The 21090-nt window shown below is 45.6% G+C and overlaps 1 protein-coding gene across 1 annotated transcript in view; it reads right to left on the reverse strand.

The window, feature by feature from the left end:
- Nucleotides 1-61: 61 nt before the first annotated feature.
- Nucleotides 62-21090, reverse strand: part of SLC14A2 (solute carrier family 14 member 2) — a 72032-nt gene continuing 51003 nt past the window's right edge. The window contains exons 10-19 of the mRNA XM_010335413.3: nt 18805-18927; nt 16474-16556; nt 15595-15754; nt 14684-14873; nt 14228-14356; nt 13245-13437; nt 10340-10487; nt 9565-9699; nt 4040-4089; nt 62-1111 (exon numbers count right to left, since the gene is read on the reverse strand). Coding sequence (XP_010333715.3) covers nt 911-1111; nt 4040-4089; nt 9565-9699; nt 10340-10487; nt 13245-13437; nt 14228-14356; nt 14684-14873; nt 15595-15754; nt 16474-16556; nt 18805-18927 — 1412 coding nt within the window. The 3' untranslated portion in view covers nt 62-910. The remainder of the gene's footprint in view (nt 1112-4039; nt 4090-9564; nt 9700-10339; nt 10488-13244; nt 13438-14227; nt 14357-14683; nt 14874-15594; nt 15755-16473; nt 16557-18804; nt 18928-21090) is intronic.

Below are 21090 nucleotides of genomic sequence, written 5' to 3' on the forward strand. Positions count from 1 at the left end.
AAAACCCCTCAATGTATGAACGTCTAGGTGAGCCCATTTTAAGAAAACCCTGATGCCGTCTTGCAAATTTAAATCATTTAATGAGAGTATCATGGTGAATGTTACAAAGGGAAATACATTTGTTTATAATATGATTTGAGTGTTGATAAAGATCAGTTTTCATCTGACACTTCCAGAAATGTTTCTATAATGTAAAGGAAAGCACACTGGCATTTTCAGTGAATTTAGGTTCCTAACCCCAAGTCTGGAGAGAGCCTTCAAATGACCCAAGAATAAACCTTTGTTAACATTTTCCTGCCTCTTCTTGGGCAACCCTTCTGTCCTTTACTTAAAGTAATTACTTGTTGTCACGCTGACTTCATCAGATTGTAGGAGAGAATAATCAATATTTCTGAGGTGGAAAGGACTTTCAAATCCCTCCGTGTCATGAAACGGATTAAGAAAGCGAGGGTGAGAGTGGGGAAGGACTTACTCAACATGGTAGGGTTCATTAGGAGCAGAGCTGGGGCAGAATCAGTCCTCTGGCCTTCCAGGCTAAGGAACAGTTCTTGGTACTGTGCTTTGTTATATTAAAGGACCGAGCTGGGTGACCACATCACTGACCTCTATCCCTTTCTTTGTGACTTCTCTTTAAGGACGAGGCTTGTTTTGCAGGAGAGGGCAAGTTCCCCACAAAGCGAGCTCTTACGGGACAAACTACAGGCACAAAGCTAAACTAATCTTATCTTTGATGAGCGTTGTGCATGTTAGAAAAGAGAGGTTCTGGAATAGTGACTACATACATGTTTCTTTGTGCTTGGGGAGAGAGTCACAGAACAGACCAAAAGAAGGATAAGTGGCCCCTTATTCTGGTGACATGGACTGCCGGCCGAAGGCTGAATTTACAGTGATGCGTTTTAGAGAGGGAAACTTAGGAGATGTCGTAGGCCTGGTATTTTGTTATGGTTGATGCCCTTCTGTTTCTCTCCTGGGACAGGTAGTAGATGCGGTTGGCCTCTGGGTAGGTGACTTTGCTGAGAGGAATCTTGTAGATGGCGGGGTTGTTGGTTGTCAGAAGCAGAAACGTGAGAGCTGAGAGACAGAAGGGCCAAGTGCAGGGTGGCAATCCAAACTGGGGGGGAGAGAACACAGGTAAGTCTTGGTCACATTAGGTGCTTGCGCTGGTTTAATCAGCCCTTGTCGATCACCTACGGCCCTGGGAACAAGAGGGGCTGCTTTGTGGGCATTGATAAAGATATTTCATTGATGACCAAATAAAATCATGCCAGTGCATTTCATCTGCATTGTAACAGGTGAACACACAGTCTTCAAAATGCAGCCACTGGAACCCTAATAGGGGCTAATATGCCCTTATGTAGAAGTCGTCAAAGCATCATATGCCTTTTGTAGAGGCTGTGTTTTGTCAGAAGCCATGTTTCTGGCCAGGTTAGACTTCTAGCTCTAGGAACTATGGCTGTCCTGTGTCTTCTCTCATCAGCCCCTGTTGGGAAAGTGTCTCTGGCAGCCATTTGGTAGCTCAAGACTTTCTTTCTTGGATCATAGCTGATTGGACTAGAGATAGGCACCCGACTGAAACACTGCTTCCCATAGGCAGGTGAACGTGCCCTTGGCCAGCAGGATCCCTCTCTTGAGAAGTTGAACTTAGAAGCCTAGAGATTGTGTCTGCATGGTTCTGGAACTGAAAAAACTGGAGAACAAACCAGAGATGGTGGCCAATGGGGGATGTGTGCAGTAGAAGAAACCCACCACAGAGCCACGGGGAAAGGGAGCAGAGAGATGGAGGGAGGCAAAGGTGTGGTATCATCGTCCCAGGGAGCTGGAGACAACGCAGCTGCCTCTCTTCTCAAGGGCTCTCCCATCCCTAGCTCTTTTTCTCATGATGTTGACCTGTTTTTATTTCCTGAGATGCTCTAAGGCTTTTTAGTTCTCTTCTCCACTCTTTGAGATAGCTTGAATGGATAGTTTGCTAACAATGAGCCTGCAACTTCAGTTATGAGGCAGATCAAATATGCCCCCTCTTGCCAAAATGTCATCTTACTACAAACAGTTAAAACCTCAGATACTACTGTGGGAGTAACAATGCCAGTCCTGTGTGTGTCCAGAGACGGCACTGTTGGGTGGGTCTTGGGAAACAACAAAGACAGCCTACTACCAGTGCTGAGGCTGTAAGGGGCAACCATGAGTGATGAGTTCCATTTCAGCAAGTCTTCCAAAGCCCCTTGGAACTGCACAAGGTGTTTGGGAAGCACCCTTGGAGTCCCGCATTGGGAAGGATGTTGGTTTGGAGTTCCACAGACCCAGATCATCTTGTTATGGCCATTTAATCTTTCTGAGACCTCAACAGTGAAATAGGAATAATAAGGCCTACTCAGAGAGTTGGTGCCTAGTGTATACTAATTACTCAATACAAACGATCCTAAATATGTTGTTATCATCAAGTAGGTAGCGGCATTGTTGAAGACATGAGGCTGTACATACATGTGCCAGTTAGCAAACACAAGTACAGCTCCTTTATGCTCTTCTGAGGAGGGTTTGGATGGTCCCATAAATATTGTTCAACATTTTTTATATCCTGTTCCTCAATGACATTATGGGATATTCCTTCAACGTGAGTTAATAGCCTGTACATTTTTGTATGCCAGACAGTGATCAGCACAATATCTTAAATATAGTGGTCAAATGGGGTAAACTTGGCTTTGTTTTGCAAAGTGTCTAAATTGAGTGGTCTAATCTGTAACTTCTCTGAAAACAGAGGGAAGGGCCAGTCATCACTGTAAACATCTATCATCAGGAATCGCAGCTTCCCATTTTGCATTTCTTTCAGTGAGTGCATTGTCAAGGAGGCCACAGATTTAGTGGATGAATGATTGGGTAAATGGATAGGTGTAGGAGGAGATGATAAAGCCTGAAGGGAGCCTCAGAGCCCATATTCCATGCTCTTCTTCCTTCTCAGGATTTCTGATGCTTTGCTGTTCAGGCCCCGCTCTAATATACCCCATTGTAGAGGCTCATTACCTTAGGGCTTCATTCATCCAGTATTTGTTTCTTGAGCACCTACTATGTGTTGAAGACTGTAACAGATACTAGACATAAAGATAATATGATAGGCTCCTTGTTCCAAGGGAGAGCATTGGCCAAGGGTGGAAGAAGACCAATGAGTACTAGACTCATCAGAAAACTGTATGACATCAGGTGTTTAGCTGAGGTGTGGACAAATGCAGTGAGGCCCAGAAGAGAGATTTAGTTCATTGGGGGAGGCAGGATAGTACAAGGAAGGCAAATTTTACTGCTTAGAAATAGTCTTTCCTATGCTAAGTCCAAACCATTCATTTTCACTAAAGGTGGAGGGAGAGATTTAGGCATGTGTGAATAGAATGCCCATCCCATCCTTATCCGCAGCATCACCTGGACTTCTAGTTGTCCATGTGAGGTGTGCCCTTGTACCTTTATCAGAGAAGGGGAGGCACCAACTGCAAGTGGGGCCCTGAGCCCTCTGCACTGGGGCCGGGGGCGAGCACGGGCTCCTCCTGACCTCACACATCACCCTATACTGGAGCCCAGATGAGGAAGGGGTTTTAGAACTGTGGCCGGTGACCTTAAGTCACAGCTCTGGCTTCACTCTGGCCTGACTGGGGCTTGACTCCCCTTCTTCTATCAAGGGGAGTCAAGCTGCCATGGGACAAAGATACACGCTGGCTCACAGGCTAGTTGGATGGACACACAAACGGAATAATAAGGATTTAAACATATTTATAGAAGACAATGGAAAGGAGTTTGATTTATAAGATAATGCTCCTCAGTTGTCCTCTAAGGAGCTCCTGGCCTACTGATGATAGGAATGGATTGGCCCACAGTTGAAATGTAGGCTTTTAGGGCCTGGCTCCTTCTGTCTAGCAGGTACTAAGGTGAATAGTATGACTTGAAATAAGGGAGATGAATTGGGGAAGGGTTCATAGAGGAGAGGGGTTTTCAGCAGGTTTGGGGAAGCAAGAGGACACCAGAAAAGATGTAGACATCTTCTGAGCCTGTGTTGACTCACCACAGATAACATGTTAGCCAGGGCGGCACTCAGGTAGGCAGCAAACAGTGCTAGAAGAAATAAGAAATAGACCAGTAACTATTTAATAGCACCTCAAGATTAGTCTCCATGTTCTCTTCCCATCAATTTTATGCCACAGATGCTATCTCTCAGATTTTTAAAAAAATTAGTCATGTTTCCATTGCTTGGCAGCTTTGAAAGTGTTAAATTCCATGCAAATGCCGGCACAGCAAAGACAGCAGATGAACTTGTTAAAAAGGGCCAGAATTGAGCTCTTATGGTTCTCTTGGGTCCCACCACCTTGCATTCCAGTAAAGGAACATATAACAGCATAAACCATAAATGAAAATTTTACTGTACAGCAAAGGCAAGTGAATCCCAGAACTCCCTACTGGAATATTTCATCACAAGTTATTAACATAATATGAGTTTCTAGGGAGGAGCAGCATTCTGAAAGCTTGAGGGAGACTAACCATGCCCAGTGCCTTGCCATCTAGGCTCTGCGGAAGGCATGACGAAGCAGGCCACTGGGAAGAGCCCAGCGCTGACAACAGGGGAGAAGCTATTAAAATGCGCTAGTGTAATTGACCTTTGTGTCCAAACCTTTAATTTCTCACTGAGAGCATCCCAATTGTCCTTAGGATTACATTAACAAGAGCAAACCTTTATTAGAGTGTTATTCTGTGCCCAGCTAGTAGCAATACTACCACGGCTTTTGGCATTCCTGCAGTGTGAGCATTATTATTGTCTTCATTTCACACATGAGAGAACTGAGGCTCAGAGAGGTGAAAGAGTGTGACTGTTCAGCCTGTATTTCAGTTGGAGGAGTCCTTAATGTTTTGGAGGTGGAGATTCAGAGTGGAAAGTAGATGAGATTACAGAATGAATTACACGGCTGGTTGTGGTGGCTCATGCCTGTCATCCCAGCACTTTGGGAGGCCGAGGTGGGAGGATCACTTAAACCCAGGAGTTTGAGACCAGTCTGGGTAACAAAGCAAGATACCATCTCTACAAAAACCAAAACTATTAGCTGGTTTGGTGGCATGCGCCTGTAATCTCAGCTACTTGGGAGGCTGAGGCAGGAGGATGGCTTGAGCCCAGAAGTTTGAGGCTGCAGTGAGCTATGGTAATGCTACCGTGCTGTAGCCTGGGTGACAGAGCAAGACCTTGTCTCAACAAACAAACAAATGAATAAAAGAGAATGAGTAAATGAGTTATATAAAGTGGAATGTGGGGCTATTGACGGATTTCATGGGTCACACCAAGCAGCTTATTCTCTGAGAGGGAATAGGAGCTCCTGCCATCCTTTGTGTTCACTGAACCCTCATTAATTAACATACATTGTTCAACTAGAGATAATAGAGCTCAGCACTTACTGGATGCTCCCTGTGTGTCAGGATTATCCTCTTCATGTTCACAAATGATCAAATTTGATCCTGACAACAGCTATAGGAGTTGGGCACTGTTAGTATCAGGCATGGAGAGTTCAAGCAACTTGCTCAGGATTACATGGCTAACAAGTGGTAGACCAGCCATTTTGCTCTGGGAGTGGGCTCTTAACTAGCCTCTCGGATCCGAGGTTGGAAAGAGGGGGCAAACCACGCAACACCAAGGCCCCAGAATAGAGGGAAGCCAGATGGTCTGAGCAGGACTCTGGGCTTGGTCTGTGAAGAATGGAAGACTCCAACTCTGTCTGTCTTCCCTGGGACCCAGAGCCAAAGAATCCATTCTCTCTTCTCCCACTGATACTGGCTATTTTATCAAATTTGGTGTTGCTACAGCAGGAAAACCCTCTGAAAACCTTGTGTGGGCTCCTGTGTGGCTGTAGGACTTTCAGAGTAGGGAGGGAGGAGGAAGGATAGAAGGAAGAAGATGGAATGAGATAGGCTGTGGTGGAAGGAAGCTTTGCTTCAGGATGCCTGGCCACCTGGCCTGTCCTATCCGTCACTGAGTGTGTGATGATGAGAAAGGGTCTGACTGTTCTGGGCTTGGATTTTTTGTCACAGGTAGAAAAAGCACTGGCTTCAGGAAACAGTGTGGCGTCCTGCAAAGAGCACTGCCTTTTACAGTCAGGCAGCCCTGACTTCAAGCAATGTATTTCGCTTCCTTTAGCCTCATTTCTCCGTCTGTGAAGTGGGGTTATTAATATCCACATACTTTACGAGGCTGGAGGGAAGATTAGGAGAGACGACCTGTACTGAATTCACAGCTCTGGCTCTGTGGACACTTTGGATGGGGCAATTCTTCATTGTGGGGGACTGTCCTGTGTATTGTAGGGTGTTTAGCAGCATCTCTGGCCTTTACCCATTTGATGCCTGTAGCACTTCCCCCAACCTCAGGTATGACACACAAAAATGTCATGAGACGTTGCCAAACATTCCTGGGAAAGGGGAAAATCACCTTGGTTGAGAACCACCATGGTAATGTCTGACATAAATTAGGCATTTAAGATTTGTTTGTTGAACATGAATATTCCTTAGTAAATAAGCAGAACTGAAAGTTGGTAGCCAGGGATATCCTGTAATGTCTCTTCCCAGCTGGCATCCTTGATGTCCTTGTCCTCTGAGACTCAGGACAGAAGTTACAGCCCCAGGTTCTGGATGCAGCCACCCCACCAACCTCCCCCCAGCAAACCGGGCCACCTGCTCTGATCCTATGTGGAGTTAATGGGCCACTGAGAGAGCCTAGAGTGGCAGAGTCTTGACTCTGAATCCTTTCTTATTTTTTTTTTTTTTTTTTTTTGAGACAGAGTGTCGCTCCATCACCAGGTGCCAGACTGGAGTGCAGTGGCACAATCTTGGCTCACTGCAACCTCCGCCTCCTGGGTTCAAGCAATTCTCCTGCCTTAGCCTCCCAAGTAGCTGGGATTACAGGAGCAGGCCACCATGCCCAGCTAATTTTTTTTTTTTTTTTTTTTTTGTATTTTTAGTAGAGATGGGGTTTCACCGTGTTGGCCAGGATAGCCTCGATCTCCTGACCTTGTGATCCACCCGCCTCAGCCTCCCAAAGTGCTGGGATTACAGGGGTGAGCCACAGCGCCCGGCGACTCTGAATTTTTAAACATTTCAGGACTCCTTGACTTTCCATTTCTATCATTCAGACTTTTTATTTTTAATGGGATGAGGGCTAAACCAATTTAATAATATAAATGACTACTAATTTTAAAGATATCTGAGCATTTAGAATTTTAGTCACTGGGACATTTTTATGGAAGGAAGTAACTTATGCATAGATCTGGTTTCAGGTCATGTAAAAATGCTGGCCTTTTAAGAAGTTAATTTAAATTAAGATATTCACTGTGACATGTATTTCCAGTGGGGCTGTTCTGCCTGATGAAGGAGCTGTTAGTCCCTCCTGCTCGCACTGACCCCTGGTTGCCTATCAGTCAATGGGCCCTACACACAAGTAAGCTTGACCACATGTTCCAGATTTTCTAGATGGCCTCAACTTCGTATTTTCACTAAACCTATTAAAAGCAGCCTGGGCAACATAGTGCAGCCCTGTCTCTACAGCAATATATATATAGAAATTAGCTGGGAATGGTAGTGCATGCCTATAGCACCAGCTACTCAGGAGGCTGAGGTGGGATGATCTCTTGAGCCTGGGAGGTTGAGGCTTCAGTGAGCTGTGATTGTGCCACTGTACTCCAGCCTGGGCAACAGATGAGACCCTGTCTCAAAACAACAACAATAAAATGGCTCCCACCCCCACTTGTATGTGTTATAGACTGCTTTCCCATTTTTGGTCTATAAGTACATTGCTGGATGCTTCTAGATCTTTCTTTAACTTGTAGAAGGAGGGTTGACTCTGCCTCTGCCCCCGGGCAAGTCCTTTTACCTCCCTAAGCCTCAGGCACCATGGCTACAAAATAGAGCTGGAGTTTTCAGCTTCTTAAAATGATCTAATGTAGTAACATTTAGAAAACTGTTTGGTGAAAACCAATAAATGTCAGACATTACTACTGTGTAGTGTATCTAGAGGTTCAAGGATCCACCTAAAGAGACTTAAAATTCCTTCACTTTAGTGTATTCTCGTGTTTCTTGAAGTTGTTAGGCCCATTGACACTTTTGGGAGATGACGTGACTCAGTTTCCTTGAAACCAATGAATGCACCTTGATTCATCAGAGGCTTCTGGAACAGAGAGAGGTGCAATGGTAGGAAAGGAGTTGGGGAGCTTAGAGCATGAGTTCGGACTGAGGAAGACCTGGGTTCATGTCTCAGCCTTGTCTTGTACTACACAGTCCAGCTGCTTCACCTCTTTGACAAGGCTGGGACTTGGGGAGCCGAGTGAAGCACCTGGGTGCAAAATCTCAGGTGGCCCTCACTCTCAGGGTGGGGGTGGGGTGGGTATGTCAGTCACGGTCATCACCTGCTTGGCCCTGAGAGTAAGCACCTCCTTACACTTTGCATCCCAGGTGTCTCCCTTGTGTCATGCTAGTCTTGCTCTTTGACGCAACTTTTCCTCTTTGCAAAATGTGAATAGTGAGACCGACCTTGAAGAATTAGTGTTAAAGGTAGAGACGAGGTATTTAAATTGCCTACTTTGTGGTGGGTGTTAGATGAATGGCTACCTTCTATTTGGGCAATATGACAGCCACTAATCTTTTTAAGTAACTACAATGTGCTGGCCTTAGGTTGGGGTAGCAAAAAATAATTTTAAGGAAAGTGAATGAAATAGAGCAGCTTTACCCTTTGCATCTTGTTTAGAGTTTGTAAAAGAAAATATATCATCTACTAATTATCTTAAGGAAACAAATATATGGCCATAGTTGATCCAGAACATCTTCCTTAAGACTATTTGGAAAATTTTTATTATAAATTTATTTAAAAAAATAAGTTTTTATAGATAATATTCACAGAATCCATAGATATACTGAAATAGAGCTTCTGTTTTAAATGTCCTCCTGCTCAAAAGGAGGGTTTTTTTTTATTTTTTGGTTTCCACTCATAACATTAAGAAATAATGGATGTTCAAGGATGAGGACGTATAAATTTACCAAATTGTTACTGTTGATCTAATTTCCTGGGACTCTGAACGAATATATAACCAACAGGGATCATTTGAAGGACCTGCGGTTAATGTTTGGGTCCTTAAGGCTGATGGCTATTGTAGATGATGTAAATCACCCAATTCCATGTGCAAGGAAAAACCTGCATAAGAGTTGCTTGGTCAGTTTGCTCCAGCCCCCGCCAGGAGAGTAGCAATCTAGGAGGCAGCCCAGGAACAACCACCAAACCTCCACCACCTGTCTTCATGTGACTGAGCATTGTGTACTCAGTGAAAAGTGTTGTCTTTTGTTTTTAGATGGAGTGTCGCTCTGGAGTGCAGTGGTGCGATCTTGGCTCACAGCAACTTTCACCACCTCAGTTCAAGTGATTCTCCTGCCTCAGCCTCCTGAACAGCTGGGATTACAGGTACGTACCACCATGTCCAGCTACTAGAATTTTTGCAGGGAGGTTTTCTTTGTCTGGATAGACATAGGCATCATCTGAGATAGTCAGGGAACTTTGTGGGCAGTACCTACCACAGGCGATGGCGAGGAGGTGTGTCTGCCAGGTGATGACGTAGAACATGCCTCCTATTGCTATGCACGCGAGAGTGCTGTTGAAGCCACACAGGCCGAAGTAGATGGAGTCAAAGGGCGTTGCAATAGTGAGTGCTGTGAGAGAAGGCAGGCATCAGGGTTGAGTCTGGGGTCTTATAGGGCCCATGTGCTGGCCTTGAAACCTACCACAGTCCTCCAGGCCCAGAGCCAGTTATCTTCTTAAGTAGTTATACAAAAAAGACTTCTGGCTTTATTCTTAAACATCTAAAGAAACAAATGGCCATAGAGCCCCATGAATACTAGCAGTCAAGCTGGCATTTTTGAATGTTTGAACAGATTCTTTGAGTAAGGACAGAAGTCTGATTTAAACAGCCCAGAGAATATCCTTCCCCTGCCAAGAAAGAGAACCTCTCCTTTGTCATTGATACCTTAATCCTCTAATGGAGAACAACTCTTTCTTATTGTCATTGGAGATGATTAACATGAAAATATGCCTGGAATAAACTCCCAAACTTTGAATGTAGACTAAGGTGTAAATGACTAATACCAAAACCTTTCTTGAGGGCCGCTGTGGCTCAGGGGAGGATGAAGGGACTAGACCAAAAATGGGGAAACAAGGAACAACAGAAGGAGAGAGCGAGTTCGCAGGAATCAGCAGGTGGAGTGTTGAAGATGAGCGCGACCATGTTATTTGAAGCCGGCCCCAGGCTCTAACCCCCTCACCCTCTAACCTCAGGGAAGTAAGGACACAGACCTGCTAGCATCCCCATGGTGGATCCAATGGCTGCGTGCAGGCAAATGAGAGGTGAGGATATGAACAGAGCTAGGAGGAAGATGCCTCCAGTCCAGGGGTTATCACAGCCGTACACTTGGCCGATTCCAACGGGGATGGCTCTCAAAAGCTGTAGGCACAACAGGATTACAGGCTTATTATGGAGGCAAAAGACTTGACCTTGGCTGCAAAAGACTTGCCACTGAACTCTCCCCACTAACGTTTTGCAACAAATTTCCAAGATTTCTATTTCTATTCAAATAGGTTAACTCTAAAAGGAACAAAAGCTTTATTATCTTCATCTTGAGTTCTTAGAACACTGATGGATTAGGATGTTGAGTTTCCTTTATTTGGAAATCTGAGTGTGAGGCATTTATCCCCTAGGGAAGAGAAACCGACAACCTTTCAGAGTAGAGTACTGTGCATTAGAAAAGTAATGTATATCTGATCAAAGTTGGAGTTTAAAAACCCTTTGTGAATTTTTTCTTAAAGCTAAAAAGATGATTAGAAGGCAAAATATTAGACAGCAAAATGGCCCTGTATGTTTTCAAGAGCAACATGTTTGGGGCGTGATTGTGTTAGTAAGGTCTGGGGGAGGAATTGGGACTAGTGTCCACAGAAGTGGTCAGGACAAGGTAGTATCACCCAGCATCTGTTTTGATGAGTAAAGCTCCGGGGCAGCCTGCGGGATTCAGTCCTCCATCTATCTCTGGGTCTGGTGGGGCCTGTCTTGTGAATGGAAAAGCACTTGAAAGAGTCTGGTGCCTCGTGGGGAACTGCATAAGGGTCCTAGAGTTTGGAAAGAGGATCCTGGGTAAGCCTGTGTATAGGTTATGGCAAGGACGCTCTTCTCTAGAGAACTCTTGAAGCTGGGCAAGGCAGGGGAGGGAGATCCTGCAGCGCTGGGGCCCTCACGCCGCAGTGAGTGTGTGGGTACAGGACACAGGCAGAGTGGGTTAGGCTGTGGGCTCAGTCTCCTGTTACCCAGGACAGAGAAGAGAATGAGGGCTCTGGCCTCACCATGCAGGGCAAGGGGGACAGGCGAGAGAGAGTTGTACACAGAAGCAGCAGCATGGGCAGTTTTGTCCCCAGCCAGTTGCACCCTTCAGGGGGGCTCTCAATGGCCACAAGAGCAGAGGAACCCGTGGGGACTCAACATTGCTGGGAAGTTTAGACACTCCCTGTGACATTCACCACTTATATATCAGAAACGGAAGGCTCTAATTTTAAAGGTTAAAAAGAAAATATATGAATCATTTTCATAATCCAGTTGGCCAGAAAGTAACTTCTTAAAGAACAATGCCACAAAATTGATTTTTTCTTTCCTGGAAGGTTGGCGGGGTTGGGGGAATTGTCTGAAGTGTTTATACAGGATTATCCCTTTTTCCCATTTCTATAAAATTTCAAAATGTCTTCTCGACTGAAATTGTGACATAGAGAATGAAATATCTAAAATTTGCATTTTCTAACATCCTCTCCCCATAGCACACAACTCAGAGCAAGTTTGTCTCCAGAAGATATTAATTGTGTACACTAAGAATGGGCAGCTTAAGAAGTTGAACTGCCAACCTTTTCTTGTTTCTGGTCCAAGAAGGTCCTCACACATACAAAATAATTAACAAACAAGGATGCAACTAACACAGATAGTTCTCAGCCAGGTGCAATGGTTCACGTCTGCAATCCCAGCACTTTGGGAGGCTGAGGTGGGATGACCTCTTGAGGCCAGAGGTTTGAGACCAGCCTGGGCAACATGACAAGAGCCCATCTCTACAAAAAATCTAAAGAATTAACTGGGCCTGGTGGTGCATGCCTGTAGTCCCAGCAACTCACAAGGCTGAGGCAGGAGGATCACTGGAACCCAGGAGTTTGAAGCTACAGTGAGCTGTGATTGTGTCATGCATTTCAGCCTGGGTGATAAAGAGTGAGACTTTCTCTCCAAAACAAAACGAAAGCCCCCAAATCAAATAGTTTTCTTGCTAAATACTGGTGCTTCTCAGTGTAAATTCAGGGCTCTTTCTCCTACACCATGCTGTTGCCTACTGTGGAAGGCTAAGAGAAATGAGGCACCGTTATTTCAGAGAAAGTTCCTTCAGCAAGCCCAAGTGACTTTGTGGTCAGATGATGAGTTGCCAATAATGAAGTCTCAGAGTAAGCACCAGACCGTGGGGCCGTTCGTGTAACGGAAAGCAGGAGGGCCTCGGAGGAAACGTGCGTGATAGATAAGGCAGCTAATGGGCACACTCCAGGCTGACTTAATGCTGTGAGTACAGCTTCTTATTAATCACCTTGGCTGACTTCCAGAGGTCAGGCTTATATACAGAATACTTACTTTTAAAAACTTTAAAAGCTCTGTTATATGTTTCTTAATGAAGGAACACCTGTGCTTTAAAACGTGAGCAAGCTTTGGAGAGTGAAGGGAATAAACTCTGGAGGTTGGAACAGTGACTTCTTAAGCCAATAGATGGTAGCATGGTATGTATGACTTGAACGATTCTGGGTGATTGAATGAAAGAAAATGCACAATGTAAGCTATAAGCATCAAAAAGACTTTTTAAATATCCACAAAGAGCCCAGGCCTGGATGTCAGAAGGCTGGAGTTCTAGTCTTGACTTTGCTCCTCCCTGATTGGCCGTAAGACCTAAGGCAGGTCTCTTAACTCAGCCTCAGTTTCTTTCTCTGTGCTACCGTAGGGTGGGACCAGAACTAACCCTTTTTGCTTTCAGAAGCAGAAAAGGGTGGTAGCTCATAAGATATATATGCAGAGCGCCTGGAACTGTCTAATTGTTAACAATGATTACTTGTGGATGTTTCTGATGTGCAAAATATGCAAATGCCACTAACCTCCAGTGTGGGCAGACACTGCCCTTCCTCCTTCCATGATACCTACCAAGGGCACTTGGACCTCTGACCAGGTGATGTTGGGTACTGCGGATGCAGGCTGCAGCAGCATTGTGGGGAAGAAAAGGTTGTAGTGGCCCGTGGCTGCCAGGTACAAAGTCACAGTGATATTGAAGGGCAGTGTGAAGACTGGGAGGTCCCACTTGCTGAAGATGGTGCCCAGGGCACTGGAGAGGATGGGGCTGGTGGCAGAAGCATGAGAGATGCTGGTCAGGAAGCCGCCTGGTCCTAACACCAGACTGTGCTTCAGTGGGGGCTTCCTGTGCTTTCCTAGAGAAAAGCAGCCTGCTGAGTATTCTCTGGAGCCTGGCTGGCCCTGAGAAGTTCTTCCCCTGGGCCTTCTCCTCCCTGCATAGTGACAGGGTGGGGCTCCCAGACTCAACTTCAGAAGGAGATATAAGGCAGGTGGTCTCAAAACTTCCTTGAGGAGTCCTATAGCTCCATCCCCAGGCATCAGGAGGAGGGCAGCTTGGGGAAGCAGAGGGGAGGGAATCACATTCATTCCTGTGTTTTCTCGACATGAGGTAGAGCAGGCACTGGCGGCTCGCCTGTGGCTGGGTCTTCAGCCTACGCTGGGAGGTGGTTTTGGTCTGCTCAGGAGTCCCAGGGATTTAGAAAAGTTGGGGTTGGGGAGTGTTGAAAAGAATTCCAGAAACTGACAGGACCCCATAGTGTAGCTCTTAACCAATGCAGGCCTCAGTTTCTTTCTCTGGGCTCTGGCAGGGTGAGACCAAAAACCCTTTAATTTTAAAGAAAAATTAATAAAGGGTGGTTGCTAATGGGATGCTGTATATAGACCTAGCATGGGGCTGCCATGGTATAAACGTAGTCATAATTTCCAGTGGGCATTTCTGATGTGCAAGCCAAATACATGCTACTTCAGCCTTGCGTTTAGACAGACAGTCATGGGGTCAGGCTGAAAATGGGGGTGGCCTTTGATATGAACCCACAACCCCTCAAAAGCAAACTTACCAAGACATGGACATGACGATGATGGGGAGCAACAGCCACCAGTAGTAGTCACCTTTGTCTGAGAACACGGCCATCAGCAGCCCCACCAGCACCCCGTTGTAGCCATGGAGTCCTGCCGCGATGGCCGACCTGGCGGGAGAGGGAGGGGCAGGTGGAGCAGGGGCTTCCCCAGGGTCTTTTACATTTTCCTACTGAGTCAGATTCTTTTTATCTGGGGTCTGACTATACACGCCTTTAAAGAGACCACCCTTCTGGGAGTGAGGAGGGAAGACCACCCCATGAATCCTTCATATTTCTCAAGACCATGTGTTGCTATGAAAAAATAACGAGGACACAGTCATTTTTAGTTATCAGTGTCCTTATTTTGCAGGGTTGCTGAGCTGGGAAGAGGAAGAATGGTCCCCGCAGGGAGGACGTCTTGGCTGCATGCTTGGACTCTGAGCCTCTGGCACTTACTTGTCCTGACTCAGGATGAGGGCTGTCAAAGTGGACACGATGGTACCCAGGCAGCCCGAGATGGCCCACCAGGGGTTCTGGACGAAGAGGCCGAGGATGATGAGGATGCCGCTGAGGGGGTTGTTCACAAACATCACCTGAGATGTGCCTCGGAGGACCCAGTCAAGGAACTGGAACACTGGAGACTTGTCTGGAATGGAACCGGGGCAGGATGTAGGCAGGAGGCCTCACTGTGGGAGGCCCGAGGTGGGCAGGCAGAGGGTGTGAGGGAATCTAGATATCCAACATGGGTTTGCAGGGAGCCACCTGCTGTCACCTGCCAGCAAAGACAGTAAACAACCCAAGAGAACATCTGACTGCCCAGAAAACTCTTGAGACCCATTGCCAGCGGATGTGACCTTCAGGTTGTTTATCTGGCAGGGGAGATTAGGAACCCTGAGCACTCTCTGCCCCCTAAGATGGTACCATGAATTTTCATGAAAATGCTCTTGCTGCATAGAGGGCATTAAACCCATGGCCTGAGCTCTGGAAAGACTGCTAAAGAGCACCTACTGGCATGGTAGACACAGTTCTCCCATGAGCCATCCAGATGATTTTTGTTTAGAACGCTGGCTCTAGGATCCCAATGCGAAAAACACCCATCTGCAATATTCAGATGGGCTATTGGAGACAGCAGAACTGTTGTGTTCAGAAATGACAGCTCACACTCTTATGGATTGCTCTTTATATTCCAAGAGGCTGTATGTCTGTTTTAATGGCAAACCCCCCAGCTTCCAGGAAAGACCACACTCACGGAGCTCAGTCTAGTCTAAGTCTAGTCTATAGGGAACCCCCATGACAATGGGTTTTCTGGGGATGGGTGGAGGTGACCTTTTTAGGGTGAGGGTCCGGGTTGCTCTGATAGATTTTACCTTTGAGTCCCTCTCCACACTCCTTCATCTCTCCAGTGATGTAGCTGAGGGCTTTGCTGATCCTTTTCCCACCGGCAGCCATGGAACTCCGAAGCCAGGATGTCTTAGAAGTGTTCGTTTCCACTTTTATCTCAGAGCTCTCCTCCATGGTATCCAGATCCTGTCCAGGACAGAGAAAGGCAGGAGTCCCCCACATTCGGTGGTTCTTACCCTGAGAATTCATGTTTGTGGTCACTCAGGGACCATGTAAGATTTTCATTTGGTATTTCACTAAATTGCTGTTTAACCTGTTTCTGTAGATTAGACTGTCTTTTGTTTGACACATCACCTCATCTGATAGGTTTACAACCGTGAGGTACAATAAGACAACATGCTTATTCTCATTTTGTGGATGAGGATTCCAGCATGTGGAGGTTTTCATTTTCAAAGGTCAAACAGGAGAACTGAAATTAATCACAGATTTTTAGTCTTTCTTTAAACACATTATTCTTACTGTACTATACTCTTTCCAGAAGAAATGGCTTTCTCTCTAGCATGTCTAGTCTTTAAGATGTAACTGTTCATAAACGTAAGGGTATGAAATTGAACATGTAAAGATTCTGTTTCTGAAAATGGGCATCAGCTTATTTCCTAAATGCTTGAATACTGGGTTTAAAGGAAGCCTGATAATAAATAAGTCAAATAAAAGGAATATGAAAAGTCACAAAGTAAACCGCGAAAAAGACATTTTTGTCTCAGGTAATTACATTTTGGAAAATGTGAATTCTAGGAAAGTTTGCCTAAATTGAAGAGCACTGTTTTCAGCTCTCAGCTCCCTCATCTGCTGTGGGCTCTGTGACTGCGGGGCGCTGACGCTGATTCAGAACACTCAGTACTCACAAGCAGCTCCACTGTAGGCTTCTGATATTGATTGGGAAACGGGTCTTTGGTTTGTCTCTCCTGGTTTTCACCTTTCCCAAACACTGGAGTTAGAAGGAAAGAGCATCATCAGTTAGGACACCTCTACTCTGGCACCTCAGAAGCTAATGTCCTGTGAGTCTCAAGAGGTGTTAGACTATGCAGTATTCTCTGTTCCTCCTGATGAGGAACAGAATCACCAAGCCTTGCAGCTGGAAGGCTCTTTTGTTCTTTTGTTCTGGTCATGGATGCATCTGGGCCCTTCCTTTGGGGAAAAACTATACATATTCATATCAACAGGGCATTTTACAAGGAATTTAGGGAGCTCGGAGATTCCACTAACTTTTAATTAAGAAGCCCTCATTTAGCTCAACCTTGATATTTTTTAGATGAGGAAACAGCAGCCTGGAGGGACAGTGACTTATGCGTAATCCCTGAATCCAGGGTTCGTTCTCCTATTCCACATGGAGAACTTGCAGGTAAACAAAAAACAGCAACAACAACAACAACAACAACAAAAACAAACTTGGATATTGGTGAAGCCCTTCATTTCCTGTTCACAAAGTATGAAGCTGCCTGAACCATGAGCCACGCATGATCTGTGTTTGAATTTGGCCATGACTCTCCTTACCTGAATAACCTCAGGCTGTTCTTTTTTTAAAGTTATTTTAGTAGCAATGGCTGGTTGGATTAGGACAAGAGGCATCCATGTAATCAGTTGAAGCAGATTTTGGTAGGCCCTTGTAATTCTAGAAAACTCTTATGATGTGGCTGTAAACATATATATATTTTTTGTTATTACAGGTAATTTATGTTTAGAGATGACCAATTTCAGTAGGGTTTTATGCATCATTAAAGATGTTCAGGCCCTTGGAAATTTTGGCCTTGATGCTTTGGTTCCCTCCTGTGGTCAAGTGTGAGAATAGCAGTCTGGGCTCTGACCACACCGTGTTTTCAGACTGAATTGCCTGATCCACCCACCCGCCCCATCCCGTTCTGCACTCATGAGTTGTCAGGGTGTCAAAACATTAGAAGGGATGCATCAGAGACACTGTGTTCCCACTTCTGAAAGAGTAGGGACTGCAGATACCAGTGTGGTTGGGAGGTGACACCATTCAGGAGAAACACATTCATTTTGAAAGCTTTGAAAGAAAGAGTAGGAAGCAGAGAGGATCCCTTGAACTTGGAGGCCTGTTTGTGATATGCCCACTGACCCGCTGCTCCTGTCTGAAGCTCCTCTCTGACGGCTGGTGCTGCAGGGTACTCTACCATGCTCTCTCCGACCCCAGCCCCTATCCTATGATGATGTTAGGAGGAAGTTATTAAGCCTTTGAGGCAAACCATGGTCTCTTCCACACTCTGCTGGGGGACCCCTTGCAAAGACAAACTCCTGAGCTGCAGGGGCCCTTGAAATAGGCAGTGTTCTTGGCAATGTCCTCCCCACCCTGTGTATTTTCCCATAATCATTCGAGGTCCATTTCTCTGGGCTGGCTGACTTTTGGTATGAAACGATGAAACTTGGGGAGAACTGGAGGAGGAAGGTCACTAAGGCATCTTCTGGGGAGCATGTGATACTGCACTAACTCAGGAATGACTTTTATTCCCAGCAGTGGCCCTAGCCAGCTGTGTGACTCTGGGCAATTCTGCCCCCCTCTCTGGGGGTTAGGGGCCTCTCTGGGATTAGATTGCCCCTGTGTCCTGGATCTTCATAAGGCTGCTCCAACCTTGCAGCTGGTTGAGGAATTCCCCCTAGACTCCTGTTTGCTGCCACACGTTCTCAGCTTCCACACCCAAGTTTCTAGCTTCTCTACCTGTTCAGCTTTAGCAGCCTTCGATACCCTCTTCCTGGCCTTTGGCAGCCCTTTCCCCACCATGGGTCTCTACCTATACCCTTGGCCTCCCCACCATTGCCATAGGTGGGAACTTTCCATCCCTGGCCTCTTAGACCAGTGGTTTTTGTTGTGGTAGCAAGTTAGAACCTCCTGGAGAGCTTTAAAAACTCCTGATGCCCACCCAGGCTGCTCCACAGATGTATTAAATGAGTCACTGGAGATGGGATCCCAGTGATTCCAATGTGCAGCCAAGTTGAGACCCCAGAAGCTCACTGCCTGTCCCAGCACCAGTCTCTCCAAGACCCAGGGGGCACCCAGACACATCCAGAGAACTGGCTTTGGTCAGAGGTCAGGTGTGAGAGGTCAAGTCTGACTCCAGTGGGTCTCCCCACCACCCTGTGAAGTAGGTATTGCCATTGTCCCTGTTTTGTTAGAGACTAGGAAGGCAGGGATCCAAGCGTGAGTGAGAGGAAACACACACCTTTGCTCCTCCTCCGAATGGATGACCACTCGATGTGAAATACACTCCTGTGCTTGGAGAGCACAGCCTCTGAGCTCTCCTCCACCTTTGGGCCTGTTGTGGGTGGCTGCTCCCCACCTCCACCTAGCCAGGGCAAAACAAGACAGGTCAGTGTCCCACCTGGTCTGCACCTGAGAGAGCCAAGCAGAGAGCCAGGAAAAATCACACAGATGCTGGGAAGGAGAGAGCAGTGAAGCCTGAAGCTGGAGTAGTAATTGCATCGGTCCCTGCATAAAACACCTAGCTTCTCTATTTCTCCCATGAAAACTTCTACTTTCTCTCCCCACAGTAACCTAGGTTATAGCCTGCCAAGAAATGGATGAGCAGTTTACCTTCTTTCTCTAGCAAGGAAGCATTCTAAGACCCACTTAACTGCAACTTGCACTGGCATGAGCAGGTGGCAGCCAGCATCTTGGACTTCATTTGTGGCAGGGAGTCCCAAAGCTGCCTGCATGTTAGAATCACCCACGTGCTTTAAAAAAAATGCCTCAGTGAGTTTTTGGGACTTCCACCAAGATGGCAGAATAGGAACAGCTTTGGCCCACAGTTCCCAGCTAGAGTGAACTAGAAGGCCAGTGATCTCCACATTTCCAACTGAGCTCTGAAGGGAGCAACAGATCTCCCAGCACAGCACTTGAGCTCTGATAAGGGACAGATTGCCTCTTCAAGTGGCTCCCCAATTCCCATTCATCCTTACTGGAGACACCTCATACAGAAGAGCACAGGCTGACATCTGACAGGTACACTTCTTGGATGAAGCTACCAGAGGAAGGAAGAGGCAGCAATTTTTGCTGTTCTACAGCCCCCGTGGGTGATTCCCAGGCAAGCAGGGTTTGAAGTGGACCTCCAGCAAACTCTAACAGACCTGCAGCAGAGCGGCCTGTTAGAAGGAAAACTTAAAAAAAAAAAAAAACAAAAAACAAACAAACAAACAAAAAACAAATAGCTTCAACATCAACAGAAAAAATGTCCATTCAGAGACCCCATCCAAATGTCACCAACCTCAAAGACCAAAGGTAGATAAATCCACCAAGATGGAAAGAAACCAGCACAAAAAGGCTGAAATTGCCAAAACCCAAAATGCTGCTTTTCCTCCAAGGGATCACAACTTACCAGTAAGGGACTAAAACTGGATGGAGAATGAGTTTTATGAATTGACAGAAGCAGGCTTCAGAAGGTAGGTAATAACAAACTTCTCCAAGCTAAAGGAACATGTTCTAACCCAGCGCAAGGAAACTAAGAACCTTGAAAAAAGGTTAGATGAAATGCTAACTATAATAACCAGTCTAGAGAAGAACATATATGACTTGATGGAGCTGAAAAACACAGCACAAGAACTTCATGAAGCATACACAAGTTTCAATAGCCAAACCAATCAAGTGGAAGAAAGGATTTCACAGATTGAAGATCAACTCAATGAAATAAAGCAAGAAGGCAAGATTAGAGAAGAAATGAGTGAGAAAATGAACAAAACCTCCAAGAAATATGGGATTATGTGAAAAGACAAAATTTACATTTGATTGGTGTATGTGAATGTGACAGGGAGAATGAAACCAAGTTGGAAAACACTCTTCAGGATATTATCCAGGAGAACTTTTCTAACGTACCAAGGCAGGCCAACATTCAAATTCAGGAAATACAGAGAACATCACAAAGATATTCCTTGAGAAGACAAACCCCAAGGCACATAATTGTCGCTTCACCAGGGTTGAAATAAAGGAAAAAATGCTAAGGGCAGCCAGAGAGAAAGGTCAGGTCATCCACAAAGGGAAACCCATCAGACTCATAGCAGATCTCTTGGCAGAAACCCTACAAGCAAGAAGAGAGTGGGGCCAATATTCAATATCCCTAAAGAAAATAATTTTCAACCCAGAATTTCATATCCAGTCAAACTAACCTTCATAAACAAAGGAGAAATAAAATCATTTACAGACAAGCAAATGCTGAGAGATTTTGTCACCACCAGGCCTGCCTTACAAGAGCTACTGAAGGAAGCACTAAACATGGAAAGAAATAACCAGTATCCGCCACTGCAAAAACATACCAAATTGTAAAGACCCTCAACACTATGAAGAAACTACATCAACAAATGGGCAAAACAACCAGCTAGCATCAAAATGGCAGGATCAAATTCACACATAACAATATTAACCTTGAATGTAAATGGGCTAAATGCCCAAATCAAAAGACACAGACTGGCAAATCTGATAAACAGTCAAGACCCATTGGTGTGCTATATTCAGGAGA

This window comes from Saimiri boliviensis, chromosome 13, assembly GCF_048565385.1.
Source record: "Saimiri boliviensis isolate mSaiBol1 chromosome 13, mSaiBol1.pri, whole genome shotgun sequence".
Classification (NCBI taxonomy): domain Eukaryota; kingdom Metazoa; phylum Chordata; class Mammalia; order Primates; family Cebidae; genus Saimiri; species Saimiri boliviensis.